We start from the raw sequence: 13,042 nt of genomic DNA on the forward strand, positions 1-13,042 counted from the left end.
ATTAAATAACATCAAATTTCATTCTGCTTTAAATGTTATGGTAAAACAAAAAAAATTGTGAGTGATATAGTCCAGAGGCTCATGGTGGCAAAATCCCAGTCCATAAATGTCCATAATATTTTCTCTCTGATCTATTTAATATGCTACTGATTATGTACAATACTAAAGTTTAATTTAACTATTCAATGGTGTGTGATACAGCTACTTAATCTTTACAAAGGGCTATAATTCAAAAGTCAAAATAGCGCCAATAATTGGTAAACATTGATTTAATACTACATTTTGTTCAAGTTGGTCATGCATTTCAGAACTCCAAGGAGTTTATATAAAACATTTACGTCAACAGCGTCACTTATAATTTTTTTTTCCATTTGTCAAAATAATTGATAATTTTCTTTTTTTACACAACAGCAACGAATGAACGGATTACGGAAGAAATCTATAGTTTTTGTTTTGCTCGAAGCTTTAGTCATTTAGTGACTGTTTTTTCATTTTTCTTTTGACTATTTTTATTAATATATTTGTATCATATTAAACAATTTATCAGTTCATTGTTAAATATTATTTATTCTTAAGATTAGTTCCGTTTACTAAGTATCTCCACGTAAGTAAAGATTTACGTTTTTATCCTTGTTTTGTTAGTCCACCATTAATTTTAATGCTATAATGTTCTTATGATATTATTGTGTACTTATTCAATAAATAAGCTCCTACGGTATTTGTGTGTATAGAAATGTTTAAATACTGAATATATAAATACCTAATATTATAGCTAATTGTTGAAAATATTGCTAACAAATTTATTACATATGAAAATTTTACTATTTGTAACTTGCATAATTTAATAATAATTTTAAATTTTAAGAATGTTAAGTTTTGGTATTACAATCAAATTCCTGCTTCGAGTCTAGTTTTTACATTAAATACTATTTGTAAATAATTGTATTCCTATACTTAATGTAATTTTGGGTGGGGCCAAACCAATGGATATTTAATTAGGGATTACAATATCTTTAACTTAATATAAATTTAGCTTATTTTATGGCTTAATAATTATTAAGTGAATTTGTCAAAAAACTATAAATTAAAATGTTTGATGATATAAAGTACAATAATTATTTTTTATGAAAATTATAGGTAAATAAAAACTTGAATTTATGTTTTTATAACATTGCTTAATAATTTACTATATCATAAACCATTTAACTCTTTATTTACTGTATATTTTATTGCATTTTATTTGTCATAAAAATAATGGGATCATGTTAAATTGAATATATTTAATACTTAATTATTTTGTAAATAAGGTACTAATTCTACTACGTCCTTAAAAACTAACATTTTAAGTATCATATATATATTAAAATATAATATTATTTTCATTAATAAAGTACTATCTAACTTAAATATTTATTTTAATTTTAAATGATTGTTGATTATAAATAAATATAATAATATGTTTATAAAATATAAATTTCTCTGATTGTTAGTTGACAGTTTAAATAATTATGGTTTAGTAAGTAAAGAGTTAGGTATTCATTTGTATTTAATATTTTTTTGAAAGTAATACATTTTATTATATTGTTATTATATTTTATGAATTAATTATTCATAATTGTTCAGTTAATATTTTAGTTTTTATTTCCCTATAGTTAACTATTTATTTGATTTAATAGATTCAGGATACTGAAATTTTATCACAGGGAACTGATACTAAATTTAGTCGCAGTTCAATGAGACGTGCAAATTATGGCGGTGGTAGTCGAGGAGCACCAAGAGGTGGCGGTATGAACAGAAGCGATAGTTATAGCAGCCGTGGCTCAAATTTTGGTAGCCGTGGTGGTGGAGATAGTGATGGATATAGACGTGGTGGACCAGGAGGAGGTGGAGGAAATAATTTTAATAGCTTAAAGAGTAAGCAACCTGGTGGGGCTCTACGTAAGCCAAAATGGGAAAATGAAACTCTTCAACCTTTCCAAAAAAATTTTTATACTCCTCATCCATTAGTTATAAATCGGTATGTATTTAATATTTGTAATAAATTCTATTTGTTAAATTTATTTATATTTAGTCCTAGGGTAGAAGTGGAAAATTATGTTAGGGAAAAAGAAATTTCGTATGTTGGTAGTAATATCCCAGATCCAATTATGAATTTCAATGAAGTCATTCTTCCAGACTATGTTTTCAATGAAGTTAAGTAAGTACTTGAGTATTAATGTATTATGAATGATATAAATAATATATATTTATGAAATAATTAGAAAACAAGGATTTAGCAATCCAACTCCTATTCAAGCGGTTAGTTGGCCAATTGCACTAAGTGGAAGAAACATGGTTGGAATAGCTCAAACAGGTTCTGGAAAAACTCTTGCTGTAAGTTGATGACATTTTGTCTTAAATAATTTTATTTTCATAGTTATATATTCTATGGAATAAAATAAGATATTTGATTTTAAAATTCATCAAAACATACTGATTATTTGAATAAATTTAAAATTTACTAAAGTTATCTTAGGTCAATTATTTCAAATTGCCTATATTTTTTCTTAATGTTAAAATTTAAATTGCTGACATTGAATTGTAAAAATGAAGTTATTTATTATAATAATTATTGTTTCTACTTATGTTTTTAGTATATGTTGCCGGCAATATTACACATCAATCATCAGCCTCGTCTCTTACGTTATGATGGTCCCATAGTTTTAGTATTAGCACCTACTCGTGAACTTGCTCAGCAAATTCAACAAGTAGCTGTTTCATTTGGTACCTCTACATTTGTAAGAAATACTTGTGTATTTGGTGGTGCTCCCAAAGGTCCTCAAGTTGATGATTTAGAACGGGGTGTAGAAATTGTAATAGCAACACCTGGAAGACTTATCGACTTCTTAGAAAGGAATACAACTAATTTAAAACGATGCACTTATTTAGTACTTGATGAAGCTGATCGTATGTTGGATATGGGTTTTGAGCCTCAGATACGTAAAATTATTGAACAGATCCGGGTAAATAAATTAACTTTAATTTTTAATATTAAATCTTATACGATTAGATATATAAATCAATAAATATTTACCAGCCGGATCGTCAAGTTTTAATGTGGTCAGCAACATGGCCCCCCGAAGTTAAAAATTTAGCAGAAGAGTTTTTGGATGATTATATACAAGTGAATGTGGGCTCTTTAAATTTATCAGCTAATCATAATATCTCTCAAGTAGTCGACGTATGTGATGATTATGAAAAAGAACAAAAGTAAGATTTATTAAAGTTTTAATATATTTCTTGAAAATAATTAAACTTTTTTTTCAGGCTATATGCTTTGTTAACAGATATATTTTCTCAACCAGACAATAAAACTATCATTTTTGTAGAAACTAAACGTTCTGTTGATAATATTGTGAAATTAGTGAATCGGAATGGGTAAAACATTTTTATTTTTAAATTTATCTACTTGATAACATTTTTAACTTAAGATACTCAATTTTTGCTGGTTGAAAAAAAAATATTAATTTATATAACTAATCAATGTAATGTTTAATATCTGTACTATTGGGTATTTGCTCATTTTATTCATTTGAATAAATTATTACTATTATTTTTATATTGAGTGTTTTATGTTTCAAATTATCACCTAGATTATTTTATATAATTTAAATATTATATTAATTTTGTTTATCATAATGAAATGTCAAGATGGAGATCCATTGGAATACATGGTAATAAGTCTCAAAATGAACGCGATCACACATTGAATCAATTTCGTTCTGGTCAAGCAAATATTCTGGTGGCAACTGATGTAGCTGCTCGTGGTTTGGGTAAGTTGCAGTAAAGAAAGCAAATCAGACCGTGGAACCCAGATTCCAGACTGGTTGTAATTGTATCGATGCCTTCGATGGTCTTGTATCTACTTGCTCAGCCGGTCGGGTTAATGTCAAAGAAAACAGAGCACATCGGATGATTTTCAAGGCACGTAATATAATATAGCCTATTTTCTTTTTTCTTTTTTTTTTTTAATTCTTGATTATCAATTCAAGAAAAAACTACACAAACAACATGTAGGGCTGGTGTTTTAATCACGCCATGTGTGTGATTATATAAATCTGGTCAAAAATGAAATGTGAATATATAAGCGGATTCAGGTTATTCTGTGATAATTTAAAGCTCATCTAAAATGTATCGATTCTAATCCGCTTAAATGCTCAATCATTTGATCAGTAATTACATCAGCCCAACACTTAATAAGGAGGCTATGTTATACCAATTGACCTTAATTAGGCTAATATTAGTGCGATAGAATTTTAATTATCTGAAATTTATTAATTTTTATTTTATTGACTACTTGATAATTTGACTACATGTTTATAATTATTGGTAAATTATTCATTAAACTTTAAGATACTATCTAAAAAGTTGTTCAGATAATTAAATAAATTTGACATTTAGTTAGTGACCTACTGGAAACACCATAATCTTCTATAATTTTATAAGATAAACTGAAATAAAAATATATTCATTCTAATTATCCAAAATAAAATATATTGCCAGAGAATACTATAATATCTGATGAATGAAAATCATACCACATTGATCGACTATATATTCAATTAACCTATACATTTTTAACTAACAATCAATTATAAAATTGTATGAACCCTTGAAATAGAGATCATACACAAATGATTAAAAATCTGACTTCTCAATAGAAAATAATTAAAAATTAATCATGTATTTTCTGGAAGATATAAAAAGTTATGCTTGTAATTTAATTTTATATACCTGGTAGGTCACATACTAATGAATGTCTAAATTTCTACGCAAATAAATATCTGTTGAAAGAGACATTCTCGATAGGCATAGAGGAGTAATTAAAATATAAATGTGAAGGAGCAAAATATTCAATATATATTATTAGCATTGTGCTTATTTATTTTTTTAGGAATTTATTTTAGTTTTATTCTTAGCTTTTAATATTGATGAGCTTAATCAATTCTTGGACAAATTTTTAATTATATTGTAATGTAGGATCAAAATTTAAATAAATATGTATATAATTATTTTTATTGTTCATACATTTTGAATGTCAGATTTAAATTATTTTAATGACACTATCGACAACTTACATTAAAATACTTAATTGAGAGTTTAAATTTTAATTTTGTAAGAAAAATATTTATGTTCCTTAGTAAAATAACTTTTGTACCAGACATATAATTTTTTAAGCCTTTTATATTTTGTTTAAATTTTTTATAATTTTAAAGCAACATTAAAGTGGCAATTATTTCAAATTTCATTAAAAATTAAAAATCAATATTTAATGAAATATGCAGTTAAGTAGGATTAGATACTAAACTCTGACCATGATGTCAAGCATTTTTAATGATTCAGTTCAATATTTTTTACTGGTCTTCTAGTGCAGAATGCAACAAAAAAACACTGAAATGATAATTCTTCTTTAGTAACATAACAGTCTAATATAAACATGATAGCTTCTAAAATTAATTTATCTTTTAAACTATTTTACTAAATATACTAAAGGAGTATTTAATTAATGCTAAACTAAACATTGGATTTATTAATCAAAAAATCATTGTAACTAAAATAATAATAATAATAAAAGTAATATTATCTCTGATAAACAGTGGTATTAATAAATTGTACATTATATTATGTATATAATAATTATAGTTACTTCAATAGTATTTATATGTATTATTAATTGCTTGAATATGATTTACAAAATTTATTGAAAATACACCATTTATTATAATACATATAATGCAATATAAATTCTGCCTATTTAAGGTTGTTATTATCACAAAATAAACAGTGATTATAAGATATTTAAAAAATAAATAAATATTTTAATAGTTTTTAATGTGTTAAATATTTTTGAAATATTTATTATAGTTTATTTGTGTAACTACTAGAGTTTAGTCACTAAATAGTTTTAATGAGAAAAGTTGTAGATGAAATTTAAATGTTTACAATTTTTTCTGAGTATCAATTTTGTATTGATGTAATATTTTATATTGATATTATTTCAAGTTGTTTTGTAAAGGAAATATATTTTGCCCTTCAGAAACGGTTAAGACTCATCATAAGAAGTTAGAAGATAAAACATGACATAATACTAATGAATAATAACTATTATTCATTGTATAAATTTATATTATAATGTTGTATATTATGTCACAAATAATGCTCCTTCATGTTAAATAAAGGCATCTGAAATATTTTATATTATGTCAATCAGTCTGGTAATTTTGTATATTATTTAAAAATGTATTACAGGTTAACATCATTCTTATTCAACAAAGTAATTTTGTTCTAATATACTTAAAACTGTTTTTATTTATATTGCTACAGTTAAATAATATTTGAGTATATTATTTCATTTAAAAGTATTTTAATTGTGTGTTCTATTTCTATAAAATTTTGTTATAATTATATTGTTTATATTATGTGGATACTTTTATAAAGTATCTCATTTAAGTTTTTAAAATTAGTAAATTGTTTTGAAGAACTTTCAATTTTTGTGTTGAACATTTTATTAAAGTTCATAAAAATTGTAGTGCTTGATTGATTACATATTTTAAATTCTTAAAAGAGCAATAAATGTAATTCTTATTACATTAATAATTAATGACCCAATTTTTGTAAAACCATTTGATAAAATTATATTAGGTACAAATACAATAATTAAAAATCAAATCATTTATATCAGTATAAATAAATTTTAACTTATTTTTTTGTGTATTAAGGATTTTTTATTGACTAATTATTAATCAATTTTAGGCAAACAAACTGTTAATTAATTAATACCCCTTTTTTGTTTTTTGAAGAAAAAAAGTAGTTTTTTAATACTTTTTAAATTGGTAAAAAACTTGTTAATAAGTAATTTGCTTTCATGTTGATTTATTTCTTAGACAACAATAATCAATGCAATTTAAAGATTTTGCTTATAAATTTTTTTAACAAGCATTTAAAATTGTATAACAGGGTCTAGGTTGGCCAACTTGCAGTTCTCATCTTTGTCAGATGCAACTCACATTCTATTTATAAAATCAAAATTTCCTTATCATTATGAATCTTAATTTTTTGGTATATATTTATAGAAAATTATCAAGTTATATAAAATGTATCTATGAACATTTTGGCTCTTGATATTGTAATAGTTATCCTTGTAACCCTTGAACATTTTTATGTTGGCCATCCCAGTTATATAAACATCGAAATGAAGTCTTAACTCTCATTAGAAAATATATTTCTTTAATTGATTTATTATAATTATAAATTTTAAAATAATATGACAAGTGTTTAATAAAATTAGAACTACATGATGCTTTATTTTTCTTGTTAAGCATAAAAAATATGAATAATTATTAAAAATATTTATCTACTTTTAACAACTGCTATCACATATATACGATGTCATATAACAAACACAACTATCATCTTGCTCTTGAGTATTCACTTTCTTGTTAATTAAAGTGTAAAGAAATAAAATCTTCAATTAAAAATAAATAAGTATATTTTTCTAATGGAGTAAATTTAATAGCTGGGTATAGTCATATTTTAATGCAGTAGTCTATACTAGAGTAACTAGTGTGTTTTTATGATTTAAATAAATTTAGTGTTTTGATTGTATTAGTTATTAGTAAACATCTTAAATTAAGATGTTAAATTTAACACTTTTTTTAAGTTATCTGTATTGAATCTAAAATGATTTTTTCTTTTCACTAACTATGCATTGGTCTATTTAGATTAGTTTTCTTTTTAACCTAATTACATGAATTACATGTTAAACAGCTTAAAAATACACAGAATAATTCATTTTATAAGATTTGTTTTTAATATTTAATTAATTTAAGGTTATTATTATTTTTTTATTCTGTTTACTATCCCTATTTTTATTAATGATATACATTAACTATCCATCTTAATCATATTTTGATTTTTTTAAATATTAATAGCTTAATATTTTATTGCTAATTAGATGTGGACGATGTCAAATATGTGATAAATTATGATTACCCAAATTCATCTGAGGATTATGTACATCGTATTGGTAGAACAGGTCGTTCTAGCCGTACTGGAACAGCATTTACATTTGTCACTCCCAGCAATGCTCGTCAAGCCAAAGATCTCATATCTGTCTTACAAGAAGCTAAACAAGTCGTTAATCCAAAGCTTTTTGAACTTGCAGAAATGGCTGCTACTGGAGTGTTTGGAAAGAGTATGTTTTGTTAAATAGTTTAAGGTCTTTGATTTTTTGAATAATAATTATATACTAAATATTTTAGTGGATCGCTCCAATCGTAATCGTGACCGCGGTGGACAAAACAATCGAGGCCGTGGTAATCATGACCGTGGTAGTCGTGGAAATTATGGTAGTGGTGGCCGAGGTGCATATAGAGGAGGAAATCGAGGTGGTTACATGGGCGGAAGTCATAGTTCTAGTCGTGATAGCTATTCAAGCGGAAATCAGGGAGGTCGTAGTGGATTTACAGGAACTATTCCTGTTAACAACATTATGAATAATAACAATGGTACTACTCCTGGTCGTGAAAGAGCTAGCAGATGGGGAGATAGCAACAACAGTCAAGTAACTCAGCACCAACCTAGTCAGCATCAACCAACATTTGTGTCACAGCCGCCAGTTCAAATGCCTAATATGAGCAACCCACCTCCTGGTTATGTGAGCAATTATGGGTTTCAGGCGCCACAACCAAACAGTAACTTTAGAGGAGGTTTTTAATTTATGACTTTCATTTTTTTTTCTTTTATATATATATTAATTATAAAGCACTTTATTTTCAAACATAATTTTATTAGATAACAATGGAATGTCTAGAAAAAGTAAAAAATAAAAAAATTATACCCGTGTAATATTATTTTTAGTAAATTATTGATAAATTATGATTTATGAATATACTTATTTATATAATATTTATATATATATATATATATATATTCAATATTTCTAACTAAATTTTGATTATTTATTATTTGAAATTTTATTTTAAACAATTATTAAATTGAATGATAAAAAATTCTTTTGTTCTAAATAGTACTCAATGCTATTAAGATTTATGTGGATAGAACATTTTTGTATTAATGTTTTGATATTTAAAATACTTGGTTTATAACATGTAAAATTATATTTTCTGCTGATAAAAAAATGTATGTTAAGTATAAAAACATATAATTCATTCTTCTAAATAAATTCAAATATATTTCAAAATGTAAGTTCTCACTCGTTTGTTAGTTATTACTATTTTTTTACACAAATATTCCATAAAAGTAGATATTTTATGGTTGGATGTTAACTATTGTATTGTATTATATTTTATTAAATTTTGCAATTATGTTAAAAATAAATTTTATGCAATAATATTAAATGGTAATAAGTACATCAAATTGTTGAATGTAGATATAACGATACTCAGTCTTAGTGCTTAAGTAGGAAGTATAAAAAAATGGTTCTTAGATTTGGAAAACAAATTGGTAAAAGTTATGTAATTGATTGAATTAAATTTCAATATTGAATTCATACAATTTTTTAAAGTGAAGATTACAAAATTAATTTATTATACTAAACAGAATGTACCCTGTTTCCCACTCCCAATTCAAAGACTGGTGATAACATATCTCAAACTAATAAATAATGATTAATATGAATTAATTACATAATAAATATTTTATTGGTACTTTTAATTTGGATTTTATAAGTTTGAAATCCAATCAATCCTGTGAACAAATTTTAAATGAACTTTCCTTGTTCTAATTTTTTGTAATGTAAGAATTATAAAAAATTGTGGAACTTGCTTTGATGTGTAGTAAATATTGAGTGAACTTGGTCATTGAATGATGAAGTAAATTTGAATTCAATAATAAAGATTTAATTATTTTATTTGAATAACCATCAGCCTATAATAAAAGGAGAAAATAAATAAAATTGCATTAACCAGTAGGTACTTTTTAAAAGTTGAACCTTAATAGGAGAGCTTGAGATAGATATTTAGACCATATTCAAAATTTTAATGTTCAGATGTGAAATTTAGAGCTAATTAGAGCACCTTCATTTCAGTTTTGTTTGTTTTGGATTTGAATCATTTTTCAATTAATTTAAAAATGTAAACAGAAGAATCAAGTTTGGTTATATTTTTTTTTGAACATTTAATAAACAAATATATGTTTATCTTTCAATAATTATTAATTCATGATGCCACACTATTTCAAAATATATGTTATTATTCTTTCTAAATCTAAAAAAAAATTATAATTTATTTTTTTCATACAAGAATTAAATAAGTAGCCAACATTTAATTGGATAAGAAAAATGTATTATGTTGAGATTTAAAACTGATATTTGAAATAATACATTTACATTTTAAATATAAAATGTTTTTTTTCTTTTTAATAATATACACACATAAACTTAACTTCACTTGTCTGAAATAGTTGTATAATTTAATGATGAATATAAAATATATTTAAAATGAATGTTATGAATTAAGAAAAAGTACAAATTTAGCTGGTTAATAATAACAGTGGAGTTAATTTAAAACTTATTCCTTTACATTTTAGCTCCTATCCTGGCTAGCTTATCAGCTTCCTCGTTACCAGTAATTCCTTTATGGCCAGGAACATATATCTAAATAGAAAACTAATTAAATTTAGAACAAAATTTGAAGTAAATTGTTTTTATATTACCCAGCTAACTGAATCCATAGACTGAATTCTTTTATTTAATACCATAAACATTTCTTTATTTTTCACTTCAGCACCTGCACTAGTTTTCCACCCATTAGCCTGCCAACGCGGCATCCATTCATTTACACTTTTAATGACAAAATCTGAATCTGTGTGTATACTTATTCTAGTAAGACCTAAAAATAAATTAATGTTGTTTAGAAAATTTGCAAGTATAATTTGTTTTAACAACATACACATAAATTACCAGTAGAATTAACACGTTCAATTGCTTTAATGGTTGAAAATATTTCTGCATTGTTATTAGTTTGTATTCCAGGTACTTTTATTGCCAAATTCCTAATAAAAGTATTAATTTCAACAATGTACTAAAATATGATTTATCACAAAAACACTTACAAAGGATGACTTTTTCCAAACCATACTCCAGCTCCTGCAGATGCTCCTTTATAACCATTATTCGAACAAGCACCATCCGTATAAACAATAACTTCATTTTTTTCATTGAACGTGAACGATTTTTCTAAAATTTAAACAATATGAGCATATTATCTTTTAATCTGACACCTACTAAATAAATAATTCATTTAGTTTTGATATTATTTTTGTAAAAATGTAATTTAATTATAGCTTTAGAAGTTAAAAAAAAAATAAGTTTTTGAATAAACAACTATTTATTTATCTTAACTGAATAATAAATTATTATATAATGTTATGTAATTAAATAACTGTTATAATTACTTGCTGATTCTAGTTCAGATGGGAGTAAGTCGGTACCATCTATAACATCAATATTAGGAGAACAAAAATCTTTTTCATTAAAAAATGTATCTGATGGTGTACTAGTTAAACATTAAAAAAAAAATATATTTTTATGAGTTTGTTATAATCTACTGTAAGTAATATAAATGTTATAAATGAAGAGAATCAATTTACAAAAGTTAAGAAAAATTAACATAAAATAAAATAAAACAATCCTATAAATTATTTCTTTCATATTACTAAGGATAATTATATAACTGTATCGCACACTAAAGAGCAGACATACTTTATGGTAGTAACCAAGGACAAGTGTTCTACGGATTCAGTTTCATTTACATTCAATATTTCATGAAGTTTACCAATTACTAAATTGTTTAAATTTTTTAATTGGTCTAAACTGGTCACCGATAATCCTGTTAAAGATGATACAGCAAGCAAATCACTGAATGCCATTTTTATCTGAAGAAAATATCCAAAACATAGTAATTAGTTATTAATAAATTAAAATATAAATAAGACAAGTACTTTTTTTATATGGTCTTTAACTAAACTGATCGGAAAATTTGAATTTTCGGATCTTTTCCTTTTCACACCTTTGGAATAATCATTAGTGCTTGGTGTATTTTGCACAATCTGGAATTTGAAATCTTTAATATATTTCTCTGCTTCTATTTTTGTATCAAATTTCTTAGCAAATGAATTAGGAGTAGCATCTCTCAATCCACGAACTGCTTCCCTATAAATCGATGTTACTATTTCAATGTTTCAATATGAATTAAAAACAAGCAATTTGTTATGTTTTTAATTAAACATATTTCTTCAGTAGAATGTGTTGAAGTGTATATTCAAATACTAAGATGAACTTACCAGTTTGCGGCTATTGCACCCGCTTTCTTAGACTTGAAAATTACAGCATAGAACGGCATATCAAAGAAACTACAAAATATTCGTTTAATCGATAATAGATTACGGTATTTATAATTATAACCACTGAAATACATAAAACTCAGATTCGTAACGATTGACCATAGAAATACTATCAACTACCTATCGAGTATCTAAACAACAACGAAAATAAATTCACAGATGGTGATAAATTTAACTTAAAATTGGTTAAGTCATAAACGATGACGAATAACGGATGGGAGTGATGGCTCAATCGTTCATATTCAACCACCGTAGTTCAAGTAGTTCAACTGTCCAAGATAAAAATTAGAAAATGAAATTTAAAAATGAATACAATTTTTATCATCATGTTTATAGATAAGAATATTACGATCTCCTAGTTCCACCATTGACACAGCTGACGGGTCTGAAGCAGTCGACAGTCACATGGATCCCCCGACATCTAGATTCAGGTTGGAAACTGTCGTAAGAGGATAAAATTGACAAAAGATTAAAACGTCTATACTCTACGGGGTTTTATAAATTAATTCAATTTATAGTTGAAATTTTTGACTTTTAAGTTTTAATTAGTATTGTTAATTTTTATATTTAAATTAAGTTATTTTATTAATTTTAAATAATAAAAAAGTTTCACTTTTATATCGTAATAAGTAGGTAATAA

The 13,042-nt window shown here is 24.9% G+C and overlaps 2 protein-coding genes across 3 annotated transcripts; one reads left to right on the forward strand and one right to left on the reverse strand.

The window, feature by feature from the left end:
• Nucleotides 1-417: 417 nt before the first annotated feature.
• On the forward strand, nucleotides 418-8,822 carry LOC112598147 (ATP-dependent RNA helicase dbp2-like). 2 transcript variants are annotated; one of them, XM_025344517.1, is made up of 10 exons: nucleotides 418-604; nucleotides 1,677-2,017; nucleotides 2,072-2,197; nucleotides 2,262-2,373; nucleotides 2,634-3,002; nucleotides 3,077-3,249; nucleotides 3,307-3,417; nucleotides 3,691-3,812; nucleotides 7,994-8,233; nucleotides 8,301-8,822. In XM_025344517.1, the coding sequence occupies exons 2-10, from the start codon at nucleotides 1,734-1,736 to the stop codon at nucleotides 8,753-8,755; spliced, it is 1,992 nt and encodes a 663-aa protein (XP_025200302.1). In that variant the 5' UTR covers nucleotides 418-604; nucleotides 1,677-1,733; the 3' UTR covers nucleotides 8,756-8,822. The 2 variants fall into 2 exon arrangements, with proteins under 2 accessions (XP_025200302.1, XP_025200303.1); XM_025344518.1 differs by having other exon boundaries at nucleotides 1,704-2,017.
• Nucleotides 8,823-10,386: 1,564 nt separating this feature from the next.
• On the reverse strand, nucleotides 10,387-12,766 carry LOC112598180. The gene is made up of 8 exons (XM_025344568.1): nucleotides 12,343-12,766; nucleotides 12,001-12,211; nucleotides 11,762-11,934; nucleotides 11,455-11,555; nucleotides 11,113-11,236; nucleotides 10,961-11,052; nucleotides 10,714-10,889; nucleotides 10,387-10,654 (listed from the first exon to the last, which is right to left on the reverse strand). The coding sequence occupies exons 1-8, from the start codon at nucleotides 12,474-12,476 to the stop codon at nucleotides 10,577-10,579; spliced, it is 1,089 nt and encodes a 362-aa protein (XP_025200353.1). The 5' UTR covers nucleotides 12,477-12,766; the 3' UTR covers nucleotides 10,387-10,576.
• Nucleotides 12,767-13,042: the final 276 nt, after the last annotated feature.

This window comes from Melanaphis sacchari, unplaced genomic scaffold, assembly GCF_002803265.2.
Source record: "Melanaphis sacchari strain LSU unplaced genomic scaffold, SCAv2.0 Contig45_pilon_pilon, whole genome shotgun sequence".
Classification (NCBI taxonomy): Eukaryota; Metazoa; Arthropoda; class Insecta; order Hemiptera; family Aphididae; genus Melanaphis; species Melanaphis sacchari.

Excerpts from the sequence above, each read along its gene's own strand:
- LOC112598180 (XM_025344568.1), bottom strand. The coding sequence starts at position 12,476 with ATGTATTTCAGTGGTTATAATTATAAATACCGTAATCTATTATCGATT. Across the intron at positions 11,053-11,112 it reads TTTGGAAAAAGTCATCCTTT|GAATTTGGCAATAAAAGTAC; the intron begins GTAAGTGTTTTT and ends TACTTTTATTAG. Across the intron at positions 10,655-10,713 it reads CTATGGATTCAGTTAGCTGG|ATATATGTTCCTGGCCATAA; the intron begins GTAATATAAAAA and ends TTTTCTATTTAG.
- LOC112598147 (XM_025344517.1), top strand. The coding sequence starts at position 1,734 with ATGAGACGTGCAAATTATGGCGGTGGTAGTCGAGGAGCACCAAGAGGT. Across the intron at positions 3,003-3,076 it reads AAATTATTGAACAGATCCGG|CCGGATCGTCAAGTTTTAAT; the intron begins GTAAATAAATTA and ends AATATTTACCAG. Across the intron at positions 3,813-7,993 it reads TGTAGCTGCTCGTGGTTTGG|ATGTGGACGATGTCAAATAT; the intron begins GTAAGTTGCAGT and ends ATTGCTAATTAG.